Genomic DNA, 20,213 nt, shown 5'->3' with positions numbered 1-20,213 from the left:
GTTTTTCCATCTATGTTTCGAGTCAAACACACATGAAAAGCCTGTTCGTACTGCGGAAACTGAAGCTTTTACGCTGAATTCCACAGCATCTCTGCTTCACAGCGATTTATTATTTTTGAGCGAAGTTATTTTTGCATGGATTTTATTTTGCTTTACTTTTCTGACATGCAAGAAACATAAATTACAGTTACAATATGTTATGTATATGAATATCCTTTGGTTTGAATGAGCAGTCAAGATATGCTATCAGATTAATTTAAAATTAATTAATTAATACACAAACTAACAGTGAGGAATCTCTGATTTTGTATTGTTTTGAGAAGAGAAGAGAAGAGAAGAGGAGAAGAGAAGAGAAGAGCCCCCCTCTATCCTCTGTATGTTCACCCACAGAAAAATATGTATACTGTAGTCACTGCTCTTGTAACTTATTATTTTTGTTGGGGAGAGAGAGAGTGAGTGAGAGCGTGTGCATGTGCCTGCATGCGTTTTGTAAAAGGTTTATTTGCGCAGCGGTGACGGCAACATTGATTCACACTCATCTTTGTCGATGCTTATAAAGCTCTGAATACATCATAAGTGTGTGTGTGTGTGTGTGTGTGTGTGTGTGTGTGTGTGTGTGTGTGTGTGTGTGTGTGTGTGTGTGTGTGTGTGTGTGTGTGTGTGTGTGTGTGTGTGTGTGTGTGTGTGTGTGTGTGTGTGCGCGCGTGTGCGTGTGTGTGCCTGCGTACGCTAGTGTGCGTGTATGTGTGTCTTACTCACACACAGATGTAATATACTTCATGTGTGTTCTATGATTCTGCTCCAGTCTGCTTCCATGCAATTGCATTTTCACTACACTGAGTGTCTTGAGATCAGATCACGCCTACTGTCTTTCTCTCTCGGTGTGTGTGCGCGTGTGTGCGCGTGCGTATTTTGCATGTGCATGTGATCGATGGGTTGATGCTGAAACATCCATGTTTCAATACTTTGGTCTTGGGGGGGCCGTGCAGCTTCACAGCGTATTTATCACATCACTGTCCCACCAGTGCAGGGAGCACACACACCATTCCACCTTTCAGTTCACATCTGCTTTCATTGACGAAATTGGAATTGATGGTGTGAACATGATATGTACTGTAATGTTTGTGCTTTTCTGGAGCTCAAGGAGTCGTGGATGACTTCCATGTTTGTTTGTTTTTTTTGCATCTGCAGGCATGTGCACGCTCACATACTCACACACACACACACACACGCACACGCACACACACACACACACACACACACACACACACACACACACACACACACACACACACACACACACACACACACACACACATCAAAGCTGTGAGTGCAGATTGGTTTCAGGAAATGTTTTATCATCTCTCCTCCTCCGACTCTGCTAATCAACCACTGTCTCTTTCATCTGAAAATACCCCCATTCCACCCTCTACACACTCCCTCCATCTGAGGAGGGAGGGAGGGAAGGAAGGAAGGAAGGAAGGAAGGAAGGAAGGAAGGAAGGAAGGAAGGAAGGAAGGAAGGAAGGAAGGAAGGAAGGAAGGAAGGAAGGAAGGAAGGAAGGAAGGAAGGAAGGAAGGAAGGAAGGAAGAGAAGGAAGGAAAGAGAGAGGAAAAGAGAAATAGGGAAGAGTAAAGCGGACAAGGATTTGAATCACTCTTCTCTTCCTCTCTAAGACAGTAGTTCTCAAACTTTTTCATGTCAAGGACCCCCAAATTGATATATTATCTTATTATTATATTGTGTTATATTAGGCCTATAGGAAAATGCTTTGTTCCAGGGACCACCAGAAGAGAAGATTGGTGTTTCAATAATTCAAAATCATTGATGATTTTTCAAACACTTTAAGATTTTTCCAAAAAAATCTTCAAAAACAGCAGACGTACAAGCTCGCTGTGAGTTTGTATGTCGGCACGTTTCTTATAGCCATGGCAACAAATTTAGCTGGGGACCCCCTGGGCTGGAACCCCTCCAAGGACCCCTTGGGGGACCCCCGACCCCACTTTGAGAACCACTGCTGTAAGAGACACATCATTGTTGTGAGGAGCAGGAGGATTGAGGTGATTCTGTTTTCCAGTGAAGCTCCAGTGTTCCAGGGCTCTGGGAATACAGGGAATACTGAGAGGACAGGGCTCAGCGTGAACTGGGAAAACCTCATTCCCAATCATTCCACAACAAAGAACAAGGCCGGGAATCTCTCTAATCCCCTCTGTTGCCGCTGAGTTGTGATGGGCTCTGCTGTGGCGTGCGCGCATGTGCGCGCGTGTGTGTGTGTGTGTGTGTGTGTGCGTGTGTGTGTGCGTGTGCGCGCGTGCGTGGTGTAGAATGTATGTCTTAATGTTTGATTTGATTTGCTGTTAGATTTGTCGCTCCGTAGATTGACAATCGTTGATTTTAATTTTTCATGACAAAGCCCGGCCAAAAAATAAGTTATTTCTAATATGGCACATGATTTTCACTTTTTAATTCTTTATTTCTTGTAGGATATTATTTACCGTTCATAAATGCTGACCTCTTCAGAATGACAACTGGTCTCAGACAGACAGAAACAGACAGACAGACAGACAGACAGACAGACAGACAGACAGACAGACAGACAGACAGAATGACCGATGGACAGACAGACGGACAGAGAAATTGAGAATGTGCTTTTTAAAATATTTCTGCACTGTTCTACCTCTCCCACGTCTCTCTCTCGCCACCATTCTCGCTTCATTCCACTGCCCGCTCCCTCCCTCCCTCCCTCCTTTCTCCTCTCTCTCTCTCTCTCTCTCTCTCTCTCTCTCTCTCTCTCTCTCTCTCTCTCTGTCTTTCTCTCTTTGTCTGATCCCTCCCTCTCCACCTCTCCACCTGCTCTCCCTCTCCCTCTCTCTCGCTCTCTCCCTCTCTCTCCCCGTCTCTCCCCGCCCCTTGCTCCGCCCCTCTGCGCAGCCATTGGCGTGGCGTTGACCAATGGGAGGGGGCGTGTGACCTGAGGGACTACATATGCAAAGAGCTGCTTAATATTGATGAGCTTGTATGGAGGGTTTAAGTGGTTGATTAGAACACGGGCTCAGCTTTCTGTCCTGACCGCCTGCCTGGTCGGCTGTCTGCGTGTGTGACTTACCGCCCCTCTGCCTGCCTGGCTCTCACACACACACACACACGCACACGCAAGCACACACAGAGCGCACGCACACACACACAAACACTCACTCACTCAGTCACTCACACAGAGCGCACACAGACAGCGCAGCGCCTGGTAATTGTACTGCTCTCCTCTGAGCGGACGGAAGGACAGAGAGAGAGAGAGAGTGGGAGAGAGAGAGAGAGAGAGAGAGAGAGAGGGAGGACGGGAGAGCGAGGAGGAAGAAAGGAGAGATATAAGAAGTTTGATTTTTATTTCATTTTGTTTGTGTTTGTTTGTTCTCACTGGAGGTTTTCCGTTGTCATGCCGATGCCCCGGTGTTTCTGATGGACGCGGTGGGACGTCAGCTGACTGAGTGTTTTTTAATGCACTCTGAACAAGAGTAGGTAAATTTTACCTTTTTACCTTTTCCTGTCATTCCTTCTGTAATATATGTGTCCACTTGTCATTGTGACTCCGTCCGTCTGTGTGTGTGTGTGTGTGTGTGTGTGTGCGTGCGTGTGTGTGTGCGTGCGCGCTGGTATGCAGTGGAGGTGGTTGGTTCCATGTCAAGGTTGTTTCAGCTGTCAGGTAGCACGCGGTCCGTGTGTGTGTGTGTGTGTGTGTGTGTGTGTGTGTGTGTGTGTGTGTGTGTGTGTGTGTGTGTGTGTGTGTGTGTGTGTGTGTGTGTGTGTGTGTGTGTGTGTGTGTGTGTGTGTGTGTGTGTGTGTGTGTGTGTGTGTGTGTGTGTGTGTGTGTGTGCGTGCGTGCGTGCGTGCATACATACATGTGCATGCACGCATTTGTGTGTGTGCAGTTCAAGGATAGCATCTCTCACTCACGAGCGTAGTTTTCGTCCCTCTGCCTAAACTCGCATACAGTACACACAGACACCTACACACCTACACACAAACCTGCACACCTACACACCTACACACACACACACACACACACACACACACACACACACACACACACACCTACACACTTGTGCATTTGCGGCACTTTCAGAATGTGCACGGGGCTCTAACTTAACTTTCAGTTCCACTGTCTGCAGGACGCACAGTGACTTCGTGAGTGCTGTGTTTGTGTGCATGGGTTTGAGTGCACGTGCACTGAATGTGTACGTACGTATGCACGGTATGCGTGCATGTATATATGCATGCCCGCATGTTTGTCCAAGGGAGAAGGAGAGGTTATAGGGCTAAGGAGGAGTGGAGAGGAGAGGAGAGGAGAATGCCATGCTCTTAAATGCCAGACAAGGTAGAATTTCAGACAGACATCTCAGCATGTGGCCGTGCAAAGGAATTAGAGACCTGTGCGTGCGCTCGCACACACACACATACACACACACACATGCACGCGCGCACACACACACACGCAGCCGAGCTGCTCCTTTCGTGCGCTCATTGCTCTTTCCGCTGCGTGTTAAGAAAGGTGTTCAAAATGCAGATTTACTGACTGGCCGAGCGCACGGGCTGTGTGTGTGTGTGTGTGTGTGTGTGTGTGTGTGTGTGTGTGTGTGTGTGTGTGTGTGTGTGTGTGTGTGTGTGTGTGTGTGTGTGTGTGTGTGTGTGTGTGTGTGTGTGTGTGTGTGTGCTTGGACACGCTTGACCGAGTTGTGTTTTATGTAAATACACATTTAGAACAGCTAGTGACACACACTGAAATACAATCTGACCTGACAAAAATATATATATAACTATATAATAGTTTAAAGTCAGTGATCAGTTCATTTATAAAATAACATTTACATTTGTATTTATTCTGTGTAATATTAATTCACTTTTTACACTGTTTGTTTTTCTTCTTCAATATATCAATATATCCTTTTGGACAAGATGCCACTAATTTACATTCTGCCTCAGTGTATCCAAATTATTCAGGGTTTAGACCTTTATTTTTTCTCCCAGCGTTATTAAAAAAAAAATTGCAATAAAATGAAATGCGGGTACAGCTGACCTGGTGTCAGTAAAAGTGTTTCCAAAACACACCTGTGTTTGTGTGTGCTTTCAAAAAGATCTGATTGTGTGTGTGTGTGTGTGTGTGTGTGTGTGTGTGTGTGTGTGTGTGTGTGTGTGTGTGTGTGTGTGTGTGTGTGTGTGTGTGTGTGTGTGTGTGTGTGTGTGTGTGTAGTACTGATAAGACATAAGGAGTAATAGCGGCGGTCTCACTCTTTGTCACTAACACAGCAAAATCCTAAGTGTTATTTGAACTCTAAGAATGTGCAAATATAATGAACTACCCTTACAGGTCCTTTTGGTTACATTTGTACTGTACTTGTAGTCCAGGCTTATCTGATATGAGAATGTACATACTTCAACATAAAGGGCATTTGGGAAAATGTGGACATTTTTGGCTTTATTTGAATTTGGGGTTGGGAAAGGAAAAAATATTTATACGATTTCCTTTTCACATTTGCTGACCAAGTGTGTAAACTGTGTATTTGTATTTTACGGGTGTAGTCAAAATCATTTTTATTCATTCCAAAAGAAAATGATTATATATTTGAATAATCACAGACATAAGCTCCCAAATTGTTCGAGGTGGATTTTAATTATTTCACTGCAACTTGAATATGATAAATGAGCTTTTGTCGTGTATGGGTGTTTCGGCTTAACGAATAGCCTCTCTGATATGATCTCTTTTCTTTTCCTCTTTTTTTATGACCCATTTAAGAATCGATGTTCCGCACTTTGTCCCTAATCGAACAACTAAATAATTTACACAAACTTGAGTGGAAAACGGCTACGAAATCATGCGCGAGATGAGTCGGTCAGGTCCTTGTACGAACTATACGTGTTTCTGACTGTGTGAGTGTAGATATGCTCAGTGTGTGAAAAATCTCCTGAATTTGTTTGATTTAGGATATGATAGTGCGTGTGCGTGTGGGTGTGCGTGTACCTGTGTGTGTGTGTGTGTGTGTGTGTGTGTGTAGAAACCCTTCCCGCTTCATTCCTCCGTACCCCGTGCACCTCTCTGTCGGCTCTGCCTTCCTCCCTCATGCAGAGACTTCCCGCTCTAATTAAAATATTAGGGATAATGATGATCATAACGATAATAAGAATAACAACAAGTAGCTCTTAAGCTGTTAACATAATTGCATCCCCTGCATGCTGTCACATACATTCATTTGCATATCATTAAAATGTGTGTCTGTCTGTCTGTCTGTCTGTCTGTCTGTATGTATGTCTGTCTCTCTGTCTGTCTGTCATTATCGAAGTCTGTTTCCACTCTGTTTGACAACTTTCGTTGATGTTTGTGACAATGAGTGACCAGACATCTAGCTGGTGTCCAGGCTGCTATGAGGCTGTGTTGAATATCTGTGTTCAGGCTGTGTTCAGGCTGGTGTTGACTTTGAGACGGAGAGATTCAGCAGCTCCGCTTAGTTTCAGTTTGGGTTGTAATATACTGTAGATAAAAAAAAAAAACAAGTAAACATTTAAAAATGTCATTGTGTGAAACGTGAAAATGCTGAGTGGAAAAAAAAGGCCCAAAGCTGTTCAATAGGTGAATTGCCCGTTCGTTCACATTTAGAATACACTGCAGTGAAGTGAGTCACACAATTCAACTCAGACTGAATGAAGAAATCATATTTTAGGATTATTTTATTAATGTTCTGCTCACAGAAAATGGCAAATGGTGCTGTTGCAAAATAGGATTTGAAAGACCATTCACATTTCTTTAGATTTTATTTTGCTTAAAACGATTTTTTTGCTTATTTCTATTTTGATAAGATTATCATACACGGTATGAGGCTACTATAAACATATTCTATATAGGATGCAAATCAGCTCCCTTTGTTTCCCTGTAAAACACAGTTAAATCAGTCAAATCATATTTCTAGTGAATACAGTGATATTTAAGGCTAATCTAACATGCAGCCGTATTAATGTCATTAGTGTTTTACATGTTATTAGTGTAATTGCTGCTCGGACCGATGCATTCTGGTTGGGGGGTCACTGGTAAAAAAATATATAAATCCCCTTCTGGTGATGACATGAGATCTGATTCAGAAAGGAGACGAAACAGATGAACATTAAATATATAGTTTTATTTGTTGGGCTCCCTGTCTCCTACATTCTGTAGCGATCTGAGAGGGAGAGAAAGAGAGAGAGGGAGAGAGAGAGTACAGAGCTCAGCGGAGGGAGGGATGAGGGGACGGAGAGAGATTGCGTAAATTAAAATCCTTTTAATCTCCTTATAAAATCATTTACTTAATTCATCTGTCAAAGCGTGTCAATATGAGCCGTGCTGATTTGTCGGCTGTGTGTGTGTGTGTGTGTGGGTGTGTGTGTGCGTGCGTGCGCGTGCGCGCGCATGCCTGTGTGCGGGATCTGTTCGTGTGCATATATTTGTGCCTGCCGGTATGCTTGTGTTTGTTTGTGTGTGTGTGTGTGTGTGTGTGCGTGTGTGAGAGGGAGAGAGAGACCCAGTGCTGGTCTGTGAGAGGTGTGTTTTTTTGTGAATGTCTCACAGTCTGTCTGTCTGTCAGTTTTCTTATTGTCTCAGCATGCGCTCACGCACACACACACACACACACACACACACACACACACACACACACACACACACACACACACACGCAGTGGCCCCTCATGTAAAAGGTCTAAACATTCCAGTGATTCAGTCCTGTAAAGGAAGAAAGAGAGAGAGAGAGAGAGAGAGAGAGAGAGAGAGAGAGCGTGCCACAGAGAGATAGATAGAGACTGAGAGAGGAGGCGGGAGACAGTGAGAGAGGGTTTGAGAGAGAGAGTGAGAGAGAGAGGGAGAGAGAGAGAGAGGGAGAGAGAGAGAGAGGGAGAGAGAGAGAGAGGGAGAGAGAGAGGGAGAGAGAGAGAGAGGGAGAGAGAGAGAGAGAGGGAGAGAGAGAGAGAGGGAGAGGGAGGGAGGAGAGAATGCTTTTGTTTGACACACCAGTACTTAGGGGTTCGCTGAACACATGTGAACGCATGCGCTCATATTTAAAATGCTGTTGAATGATGTTGCAACTCGAAGAATATTTTAAAACATTACATTTTGATACATGCAATATTGATATAATTTCTCACACTGTTTAATTTGCAAGACAGAAAACGAGGGGAAATTATGGAAAGAGGCATGAGAGGAAGAGAAAGGAGAGAGAGAGAGAGAGAGAGAGGAGCGAGAGAAAGGAGAGGGAAATGGGATGAGATGATGTGATTGTCAAGTTCTTAGATTTATGCTCTATCCATGTGTGTGTGTGTGTGTGTGTGTGTGTGTGTGTGTGTGTGTGTGTGTGTGTGTGTGTGTGTGTGTGTGTGTGTGTGTGTGTGTGTGTGTGTGTGTGTGTGTGTGTGTGTGTGTGTGTGTGTGTGTGTGTGTGTGTGCGTGCGTGCGTGCGTGCGAGTGTGCTTGTGTGGGTGTAAGTGTGGGTGTGCACACGTGCACGCGTATGTGTGTGTCACGGGTCAACGCAGGCTTTTATGAGTTGAAAATGCGTTAAGAGAGAAAATACCAGCTGTGACACGCGCGCACACACACCGCAATTAGCCATTACGCCCAAGTGCTGGTGAAGCTAAATGTGTGTGTGTGTGTGTGTGTGTGTGTGTGTGTGTGTGTGTGTGTGTGTGTGTGTGTGTGTGTGTGTGTGTGTGTGTGTGTGTGTGTGTGTGTGTGTGTGTGTGTGTGTGCGTGCGCACTGATTGACCACTTTGCGTTTTCTAGTGTGTCTGTCTGCTATATACTCACAGTCATTCTTCCAGTTCTCTCTGTTGCTTTCTGCACTCCTCCGTAGATTCCCTCTCTCAGGTTCTCTATGTCTCTCATCATCCTTTCACATATTTTATTATTATTATATTACACTACGCTAGTATTTCATATAGTTAATGTTACATTTTTATATCACACAGTTGCTATTATTATATTATTATAATTCCGTAACTAAGCCACAGGAGAGCTTTGTGTCAAAGCCCACCAAACAGAACAACTACTCTTAAGCCCGTACCGTAGCTCTGTGTGCTTGTTGTGGGGTAAAACTGTTTAAGACGTTCGCTTGGTTGTGATGTTGTTGATTTTGTCATTTTGTCAGTGCGTTCCGTTGTCATTTTGCTGTGTCCTCGTGTCTTAACCCATTTAGAAATGTAGAAATTATTTTATGCTTTAACTATTGAAAAATAGCAGATATGCAAGCTCACAGCGCGGAACCGAGTGCCGCACTGCGAGCCTTGTAGATCTGCTATTTTTGAAAAATCATGAAAATTTGAATTTTGACCCGATTCTATAAGTGTCTTTTGAATCCTTCTAAGATTTTTTGAAAAACCTATGTTTCTATGTCAGCAATCTGGCCAGCCATCGTCAAAGAAAAGGTCCTTTTCACTTAGCTGGAGCTCAGTTAGTCTGTTCTTGAGAGACTACTATGTCAGTGGTTCTCAAACCTTTTCATGTGAAGGACCCCAAACTGATATTTATTTGGCCACGGACCCCCATCTAAAAATATTTAGTTCCAGGGACCACCCAGAAACAGAATTTGAGTTACAAACGTTCGCTTTGAAAATACATATATTCAAAGATTTGCAAACATTTTTACGACTTTTTCAAAAATAGCAGATCTACAAGCTTGCTCACAGCGCGGCACCGAGTGCCGCGCTGTGAGCTTGTATATCTGCTATTTTTCACTGGTTAAAGCATTCAATAATTCTAGGCCTAAATGGGTTTTAATGTTGTGTTCTGTTGTCACTTTGTAGTTATTGTTATGTTGGTCCTATCGTCATGCTGTTGTGTTGTTGTCCTGATCAGGGGCGTCACAAGGGGGAGGAAAGTGGGACTGAGTTACTGGGCCCAAGTTGGAGGGGCCTTAATTATCTTTTATATACTTTAGCTATTGAAAAACAGCAGATATACAAGCTCACAGCGTGACGCCGAGTGCCGCGCTGCGAGCTTGTAGATCTGCTATTTTTGAAAAGTCGTGAAAATGTGTTCAAATCTTTGAATATATGATTTTTTTACGCAAACATTTGGAACTCAAATTTTGCTTCTGGGGGGGGGGGGGGTCCCTGGAACTAAATATTTTGAGATGGGAAACATAGGTTTTTCAAAAAACCTTAGAAGGATTTGACACAAATTTCCACGATTTTTCAAAAATAGCAGACCCACAAGTTTGCAGCGCGGCACTCGGTGTTATCGTGTGGTCTCTTCCACACCATGTCGTATTGTGTCGGTTCGTCGCCATGTTTTGGTATTGTGATCTCGTTGTTGCGTTGCTTTCATGATGGGGTTTTTCTGCTTTGAATTAAAGGTGTGAATGTGTACACCGTATCCATGGTGGACTGGCATGATGTTCCTATCATTGTGTTCTAACGCAGTTTAAAACGTAGATTTGAAAGGATTAACGGAAAATATGCCCCTGTGAAAAAGACCGTGAATTATTTACCATACGAAGACGTTAAGCAAACATTGACTCAATTATTCAGCAAAGTTAAGTAATGTTTTAACGACTATGGAGTAAACGACATGAAATCTAAAAATAAAACCATACAGGAATTAAAACGCTGTGACACAGTTAAAGTTATCCCCACAATACCTTACCTTACTCTACCTACAAGATGTGCGACAATAGGGACAAAGGGACAGGATTGAGTTGTGAAATATATGCTATTCTGAATGTGATTTGCAACCAATGTCATTCGTTTTAAGATGTAGGCTTCAACAATCCATGACATACATAGAAGCTGACTCCAACATGCCGCGCTGGAAGACAGTAGCGGCCCAGCTCATGAAATTATACAGTGACCTAACTGCGGGTACAGCACAAGTGCCCTAGAAGTGAGGAGGAAAAACTCTCGTGTATAGTTGCTTTTTTTGAACGCTCCCTAGCAGACTGGACATGTATTTCTATTAAACGTGTTTACAAAACAGGAGGTTAAGTGTGTTGAATTCATGTTGGTGTGTGTGCGTGTGCGTGTGTGTGTGTGCGTGTGTGTGTGTGCGTGTGCGTGTGTGTGTGTGTGTGTGTGTGCGTGTGTGCGTGTGTGCGTGCGTGCGTGCGTGCGTGCGTGCGTGCCGTGCCGTGCGTGCGCGTTGCCGTGCTCAGGGCTTTTAATGCTGCCACTCACCTCTAATGGGTGGAGACAGCAGAGACCAGACCACAATAGGACACAGATTTAGATGGAGCCCTGTCGTGCACCGTGCACGTGGTGGGCTCCTGCGTGTGTGTGTGTGTGTTTGTGTGTGTGTGTGTGTGTGTGTGTGTGTGTGTGTGTGTGTGTGTGTGTGAAGGGAGAGAGAAAGAGAGCGCAAATGGAGTGTAGTTGAACCTCTTTCTCTCTGTATGTCTGTCTGTCTGTCTGTCTGTCTGTCTGTCTGTCTGTATTAACTGGTTGTGTTGTTTCATTTAATTGTTAACATCCGACAGAGGAAAGGAGAGACTAGAAGGACAAATGGAAAAATGGAGAGACAGTGAGAGGCATGGAGAGAGAGGGAGAGAAAGAGGGAGAGAGACAGAGACAGAGAAATGAATGATCATGCCTCCATCTGTCTGACAGTGAAATATTCCTCCTCTCATCCTCCCATCATGCTTCATGTGTGGCTGATGGGGAGAATGACAGGCTTTCTCCACCTCTATCTCTCTCTCTTTCCCTTCATTGCTTTTCTTTCATGTACCCCCCCCCCCCCCACACACACACACACACACACACACACATTCATCTCTCTCTCTCTCTCTCTCTCGCTCTCTCTCTCTCTCTCTCTCTCTCTCTCTCTCTCTCCTCTCTCTCTCTCTCTCTCTCTCTACTATTAAATATTGTGTTCTAAAATATGACATTATGAACTTCACAACAACAAAGCACAATGTCTGCTGCTTATATTATTATAAAGAATTACAAAAAAAACATTAAACTAACTTCTACCAACAAAACAAAAAAAGAAAGTCTCCTTTAGATAAAAATAAATAGATAATGCTTTCAGGCATGTAATAAGAGGGATTTGCGATGACCTATATGTTATACCGTATGTATTTACTGAACGTTATATTAAATATAGCCTACTGTATAAATATGATGAAAATATTAGAATATGATCCGGCATATTAATCCAGGCTTCATATTTTCTGCAGGATTCAGAAGGAATTAGATTTTTATTACAAGAAAAACACCATTCACCATCTTTCGGTCTGTTTTTTAACCTGCAGTCCGTTTTAGTCTTCATGCTTCACGTTTACTTTAATTAAATGTATTGTCTTGTTTTAAACAAATCAAAAATTTCTATCGTGTTTTAATGTTAGCTATGTGTACAATTACCAACTAGAATAAGTACACTGTAGACACGATTTAGTCCAATTTGGTTTGCGTTTGGTTTTGCACTCAGCTTTAAGAGAGGGTGTGTTTGCGTGTGTGTGTGTTTGCGTGTGTGTGTGTGTGCGTGGGTGCGTGTGCGTACCTGCGTGCATCTTTGCACACATGTACATTTTGATATTGTATGGAATTAATCTGTGCGCATGATGATACCGTGATATATAGAATGTGTATCCACATGATTGCATTGTTGAAGTTGTTCTAACAGCCACGATCTGTGTGTGACTTGTGAAGACTGTGTGTGCGCGAGACCTAAAATAAAATGACTAATATTAGATTATGTACCCTGATCCTTTTTAAACTGAAATTCTACATTTTCACTATTTCTATCACTATTTTAACATAACACCAATATTAATTAATATTTTCTTGAGGCGTGATATTAGATGGAAAAGATTTAGACATGTCTGGTTTACGTATGGTTGCGTGCCTTGATACTCCAAAATACCACCAAAATAGAAGATCTATAAGCATACAACGTGTCGCAGTGCGACGCATTGTGAGCTTGTAGATTGTAGATTTGTTGGTGCATGACACCAGTATAGTGCAGGGCTACCTTTCCAACACTGACCCAGAAATATCCATCCATGCTTGTCGTTATCCAACCCAATGTGGTATTTAATCAATTAACAGTTAATTACACAAAGCATAGTTAAATAAATCCTAGATGTAATGTTTTTCAAAGCTTCAATGGGAGATTGTCGGTGAAAAAGCTAGATTCTCAGAGTTTTCATAAGGGAAATAGGGACAAATGTTCTGGACAAACAAACATGTTTTCACCAAAAAACACCAAAGTGTTTTTTAGGCATTTCATGTTTGTATAAAGTCCAGTATAGCAGAATAGTGAGGATGCCCCTTGCATAGATTACCTATACTCTGATAGTTAAATACTTAGGATTTGACTGTGTAAGTGCAGAAAAACATGCCTGTAACACAACAAACCAGTTTAAAAAGCAATTCCTGGTGGATTTTTCATTTTATTTAATTTAATTTTATATCACTTGGCTTTAATGTAATTGGGTTGCTGTTGTACACGATTCCACACGACAAATACTGTAGATATTTGTCTGTGACCCAATACTGGAGGTTACGACCCACTGTTTTGTGCACCACTGATGTTTTGTCGTGTGACACACACACACACACACACACACACGCACGCACACACACACACACACACACACACACACACACACACACACACACACACACACACACACGCACACACTGTCCTACGGTCTGTCTCTCTTATACTGTTTCCTTCTCAGCTGTACTCTCTTCCTCTCCTGTGTCCTACCATCTATCTTTTAGAATGTTTGTTTGCTTCTGAGCTGTCCTACTGCATGTCTCTCTGCCTCTCAGAATACAGATATACAAAGCACATAATGCTATACTGTCATGCATGTATTTGTGTATTGGTTTGAATCTATTTTGACTTCCATTGATAAGTTGTAATTTTTTTCTTCATCGCATTCAGACTGATAAAGCATTCTAAGCTCAACTTCATCCGGAGTACTTAGCGTTGTGTGAGCGGTGAAAGTCCGCTAACGTAACTGTGCATGATGGGTGCAGCTGAAAGGTGCGTTAGCTGAGACGCTTTATGTGGATGCCTGAGTGTTCCGTGTGCGAGCAGCAGTGCCATAACGCGCGTCAGCAGCACGCTTCTGCATCTGAGCCTCACTTCATTTTAAACCAGGCCCGGTGCCACGGGGGTGCCAGAGGGGTCCTTTCACCCTCAGTTGCAAATCCTGCCCCCTCAGTTTAATTTCGTCACTGTTGAGCAGAAACGTTTCCTAGTGGAAATAGCAGATCTACAGATCGGCTATTTTCACTAGTTTAAATGATTTTTAAAATGATAAATACAAAACCAACGGTATTGGACATAAAGGTTTCCACTCAACAACATCAAAATATATATTGTTTTAATATAAAATGAGATGTGCCCCCTCACCATTTTCAACTGCCCCCTCAGTCATTTATTCCTGTAGCCGAGCCTGTTTTAAATGCTGAATGGAATGGCATTCATTGGTATACATTGGCTACTTGGAATAGAACGTGCAACAAACATATGTTGTTATTCACGTATAGTATTGTTTTATTTCTGCTCTAGGAAAACAATCATTTTGTAATCACATTGTCCCGCTCTGCTCCCTCAGTTAGGATGAATAGAGGTGCGTTCCTCTACTAAGTTAACCCCCCCCACCCCCCTTTCACCTCCGCTACTCAGACAACTCACCCCTCCTTATCTCTCTCTCTCTCTCTCTCTCTCTCTCTCTCTCTCTGGGTCCCCTCATCGTTCGCCCACACCCTTTCCCCCCTCTATCCCCCCCCCCCCCTCTCAGAGCTGTCACCTTTCTGCACGCGCTCAGTCCCTATTAAGGCCGACAGCCCATCTGCCCACTGCCCCGCTAACAGCTCCCGTCGCTAACGCTAACACACACACACAGACATACACCCTCCCCCCCCACGCGCACATACACACACCCACGCGCGCGCACAATCTCACACACACACACACACACACACACACACACACACACACACACACACACAGAACAGACGCATGAGCGCATGTTTCTAAAACGCATCGCATGGTAGCCCACCTGCTCTCATGAACACACCAACCTTCGCGCACGCAAAGCTTATCCATGATTATATTCCAACACAAATAAATAAATAAGTGTGTATGTGTGTGTATAAATATATAAATATATTTTTATAAATACGCGCACGCACACGCACGCACGCACGCGCACACACACGCACGCACACACACACACACGCACGCACGCACACACACGCGCACATGCACGCACGCGCACACACGCGCACATGCACGCACGCGCACACACACACACGCACGCACGCACGCACGCACGCACACACACACAAACACACTGTGGCATTAGGCTTTGCAGTTTTAATAAATGATCTTCTACCATGACAAATTAAGTGTGTGTTGTGTGTTGTGTGTGTGTTTGTGTTTGTGTGTGTGTTTGTGTGTGTGTGTGTGTGTGTGTGTGTGTGTGTGTGTGTGTGTGTGTGTGTGTGTGTGTGTGTGTGTGTGTGTGTGTGTGTGTTTTCACCTGGTGAGTTTGCAGAAGCAGTCTTGAGCGTGTGTGAGCGGGGCGGTAGCAGAGTGGCCGTACTGTCCATTGTACATAGTATCTGTACACTCAAAGTAAATGTGACTGCACTGCCCCTGAATCCACAATGTCTGCAGCAAGAAAAAAATTAACTTTTTCTTAAAATGTTTTTAAATGTATCCCACGATTTTGTAAACCATTTTTCACCCACTGCCAATTGCCTAAGCTGTAATCCTGGGCGTTCCACTACCTCTGCAAACCTGGGGACACTCCCTCTGCCAACCAAACTGAGCTCATGCATCCTTCAATGCATGAGGAGTGAGTGAGTTTCCCCGGTAGGACGTAGCGCATGGAAGGAACAAGTTATTCCAACCAGTTGCCGTTGCTGGCCAGGGGGAGGCAGTATAGAGACCAGGATTACTGCATTTTTTTTGTGAGGGTATCTCTACCCTGGGGGACACGGGGAGAACATGCCAACCCCACCTAGGGCATGGGCACATGCAGTGCCCACAGCGACCCCAGTGGGAATCGAACCTAGGACCTTCTAGCTGTGATGTGCATGTCTACATGGACGCATGTATGAGTCTCCATTGGAAGAGATGAACCATCAACCAGAGGCATTAAGTTGGCCAATTGCAGCCGTGTGTGTGTGTGTGTGTGTGTGTGTGTGTGTGTGTGTGTGTGTGTGTGTGTGTGTGTGTGTGTGTGTGTGTGTGTGTGTGTGTGTGTGTGTCGTGGCATTTGCTCCCTTCAGGGCTTGGTACATTTTGCATTAGGAAGAATAGCAACTGTCTCATCAATCAACACATCACCCTGACACACACACGCACGCACGCACACACACACACACACACACACACACACACACACACGCAGACATAAATACTCATGCACACGCATTCTAAAAACGTGTGCACACACACACACTGTTATGTGTGCACACGCACATGCATAGAGCTTCATGGTCATTCCATTCACAGATGGGGCAGAAACAGTTGAACGAGTCGCTGAGCATCCACACCACACACACATGCACACATGCACGCACAAACACACACACACACACACACACACACACACACACACACACACACACACACACACACACACACACTCACACTCGTACTTGCATACATTCTTGGCTTGCTGTTCATTGTCCTCTGTGCTAATCTGTGTGTGTGTGTGTGTGCATGCGTGTGTGTGTGTGCGTGCATGCGTGTGTGTGTGTGTGTGTGTGTGTGTGTGTGTGTGTGTGTGTGTGTGTGTGTGTGTGTGTGTGTGTGTGTGTGTGTGTGTGTGTGTGTGTGTGTGTGTGTGTGTGTGTGCGTGCGCGTTCGCACGCCTGTCGTACACCGTGCAAGGCACGCGTTGGGCTCTTGTGTGCGTGTGCGTGCGTGTGTGTGTGAGAGGGCAGGCCTTACACGTTCTGACAGGAGCGTGAAATAGGTTGAGGTACAATCACATAGGTTAATGCTCTGCTCTGCTCTTCTCTTCTCTTCTCTTCTCTTCTCTTCTCACAGTCATTCTCCTCAAATGAGAAATATATTCAATACATAATTAGAATAATCTTTGTGAGAACATTTTAGTGTGTGTCTGTGTGTAGCTATAAATGTTTTTATTGTCATAATTAATCTTTTAATCACTTTGTAATTTTTTAAAGAGAAATCTCGACAGTAACAACATTACATTTAATAATTCAGTTTATAAAAATGTGTTCCATTAATATGCCAGCCATATCAATCCATTAAAATTCATTTTCTGTATTCAGTTAATTAAAATGAACCACTTCGCAATCAGAAGACAACAGCTGATCTTATGAACTATTTTAGAATTTCATCATCTTTTCATCCTGTTTCTTTCATTTCACCTTTAGAACATAAATACATATGTATCGATGCTTCATCACAGGACAAAAACTGACTAAAACCATCATTAGATCTCAGAATTCATACAAACGCCTTTAAGGAATGAAATCGCAACTCTATTCATGTCCTTTTATAAGGCAGAAGCCTTTAGTTTAAGGGTAGTAATATTGATTGATTGATTTATTGATTGCTTGATTGATTGATTGATTGTTTGAATACTTTGTTAAGTCAGAAATGCAAACATTATACAAGTAAGACATTAAAGCTAAAAGGATAACACAACAAAGTCCTGGGTAATTGTTTCCACTGTGGTCCTATAGTGTGTGCCAGCGGCTACGTCATTGTAGTCCTTAGCGGCCATTTCTTGGGACAAAACACAGGTGTTTCAATTGTTTGATTGCATAGAACTAATGCTATAGTCTAATCAGAACACCTGTGTAAGGCTGTGTTGTCCCAAGAAATGGCCGCTCTTAGAACTACATTTGGCACACCCTATATGTATCATATAATAAATGATTATTGATGTACCAGTACAGCAGGCATTAACCACTTGAACCCCAGCATGACTTTTCCGGGGGAGAAATTTGCCAAAAATAAAATATCTACAAAATGAAATTGTCTCTGAGACTGTAGAAATATAACTCTGATTTGTACACTCTCCATGGATACATTTACATTTAGCATCCAGTGAACACACTGTAGTTAGAACATGGGCGTCAATTGGGTATGGCAGGGGTATGCAGCTGCCATACCCTGGGCCAAGGGGGGGGAAATAAAAGTTACTTTTATTTTTAAATATAAATCTATGAATGTCTATCTACAAACGTTAAATTTAACAAAATGGTCACTTTAACAAGGGTATTATAATTATATGCTCCCCACACTTGTATTCTCCCATCTTGACAAAATGGTATATTCCCAGGTTCCACAGGTCAGCTGCACAGGTGCAATGCATTAATGTTAATTGTGCGGTATATACGTTTACTAACATGCCAAGTTTAGCTGCACTTGAACAACCATTCCAGGCTGCCATATCCAGCCCAAGAAACCGTAGAAACAGGGGGAAAAAAAATGTACTTCTTAAAATAAATGTATCATGCCTGCGCGAAGGCGCGCGTGCAAGACACCAGTCATGTTGCCATACCTATAGCTTTTTCTGAACTGACTGAGTCAGTACAGTTGTAACTGAGTTACAACTGTACTTTGACCACTTTTTTCCGTCTACACCAAATCACTTCGACAACAATATTTTTGGCGAAGGTTCTGCCCAGAATAGGAATGTTCAAGTGGTTACGCCTTGATACATACATAGTCTACCTCTTCAAGGTTTTGGCATAGATCTTTCAGTGACTGAGACTGAATTCTGAGAAATAAATGAATTCATTTGTTCACCATTCTTCCCTTTTTTTTTTTTTTTTATGATTGGTACTTTATTAAGTTTTCCTTTTTTTTAACAAGACAATAATGACAATACAACATACAAACATACACATACAAAAAATAAAAATACAAAAATACAATATAAACAGTTTTCAAGCGTGCACAGGAACAACGGACATCCACAGTCAAACCCCCTATAAAAATGTTATTGTTCACGTTCACCAGTGAGTACAGGCTCGCTCACGAGCCGGGAACGCCGCCCAGTCCCAAGTCCTGCAGCAGGTAGTGACCCCACTTCAAATCGTATTTGTCCGTATTGTTAAGCAACCTGTAAGACAACCTCTCATAGGCCGCGACTTGACCTAAGGCTGCACTCCATTGTGATAGAGCAGGAACTGTTGGATTTTTCCACTCTTTGACCAGGAGCCCCCTGCCTAGCATGATAGCAGTCTGAATCCATTCGGCCAAACAGGGGGCAAAGGCGGACAGTATATTGGGATCTCCTAAAATGAACAAGCTAGGATTGAAAGGGATGATCAGGCCTGTTATCCGCTGCAGTCTCTCGTGAATGCCCCCCCAATAGTCTTGGACTTTAGAGCAGCTCCAAAGCATGTGTACCAGCGTACCGTCTCCGTCTTTGCATCTCCAACATTCAGAGTTTTCAGTGAGGCCCACCCTAAATAGTCTTGAGGGAGTCCAGTAAATCCTATTAATTATTTTAAATTGAATCAATCTAGTACGTAGTTCTCTCGACATTTTCCTGATATTCCCCAGAATTCTGACCCATTCCCTGTCCGAGATTGTCACCCCCAGATCCCTTTCCCAAGGGATCTTGATTGCGTGCATAGTAGTATCGGATGCTTCACGAAGCATGACATAATATGCCGACGCTTCATGGCCAATCCCGAAAGTTTTTAATAGAATTTCTACTGTATCGGATTTGGGGGGGGGGGATGTAAAGGAGCCGAATGTTTTTCCCAATAAATGTCTTAATTGGAAAAATCTCCATTGATGATTCTGTGGTATACCGAATTCAGTTTTTAATTCTCCAAATGATTTTAAGACAGAGCCATTATACAAGTCTCTCAGAGTTGAGATACCTTTTCGGTGCCATGATTCCCAATAGAATGGCTCTTTATTTATGCACAGCTTAGGGTTAAGCCATATCCCAGCAGACCAGTGAAGAAAGGGATCGAACTTGAACGTACATGATATTTTCTTCCAAACCCAAACAATATGAGATATAATAGGATGTTCCCTGGTTACAATATCCAGTTTAGTTGACAATGAGTCAAAGGGCTTGATTGGTGATAACACCGCACTCTCAAGACCATACCACGGCGGGGCCCTTTCCGGAGGTAAAGCCCACTGCATCATATGCCTCATAGTGAAAGCATAATGGTATAATAGAAGATTTGGGACACCCAGGCCTCCTTTGTCCACCGGCCTTTGTAATTTTTTCAAATTC

At 43.3% G+C, this 20,213-nt stretch overlaps 1 protein-coding gene across 1 annotated transcript in view; it reads left to right on the top strand.

The window, feature by feature from the left end:
• Nucleotides 1-3,453: 3,453 nt before the first annotated feature.
• esrrga (estrogen-related receptor gamma a) overlaps nt 3,454-20,213 on the top strand; it is a gene marked incomplete at both ends in the record, with an annotated part of 119,855 nt that continues 103,095 nt past the window's right edge. Inside the window, 1 exon segment of the mRNA XM_080730664.1 lies at nt 3,454-3,509. Coding sequence (XP_080586790.1) covers nt 3,454-3,509 — 56 coding nt within the window.

This window comes from Nannobrachium achirus, assembly GCF_963921795.1.
Source record: "Nannobrachium achirus genome assembly, chromosome: 7".
Classification (NCBI taxonomy): Eukaryota; Metazoa; Chordata; class Actinopteri; order Myctophiformes; family Myctophidae; genus Nannobrachium; species Nannobrachium achirus.
Note: the sequence above shows the minus strand (reverse complement) of the source record. Positions and strands in the feature narration are given on the sequence as shown.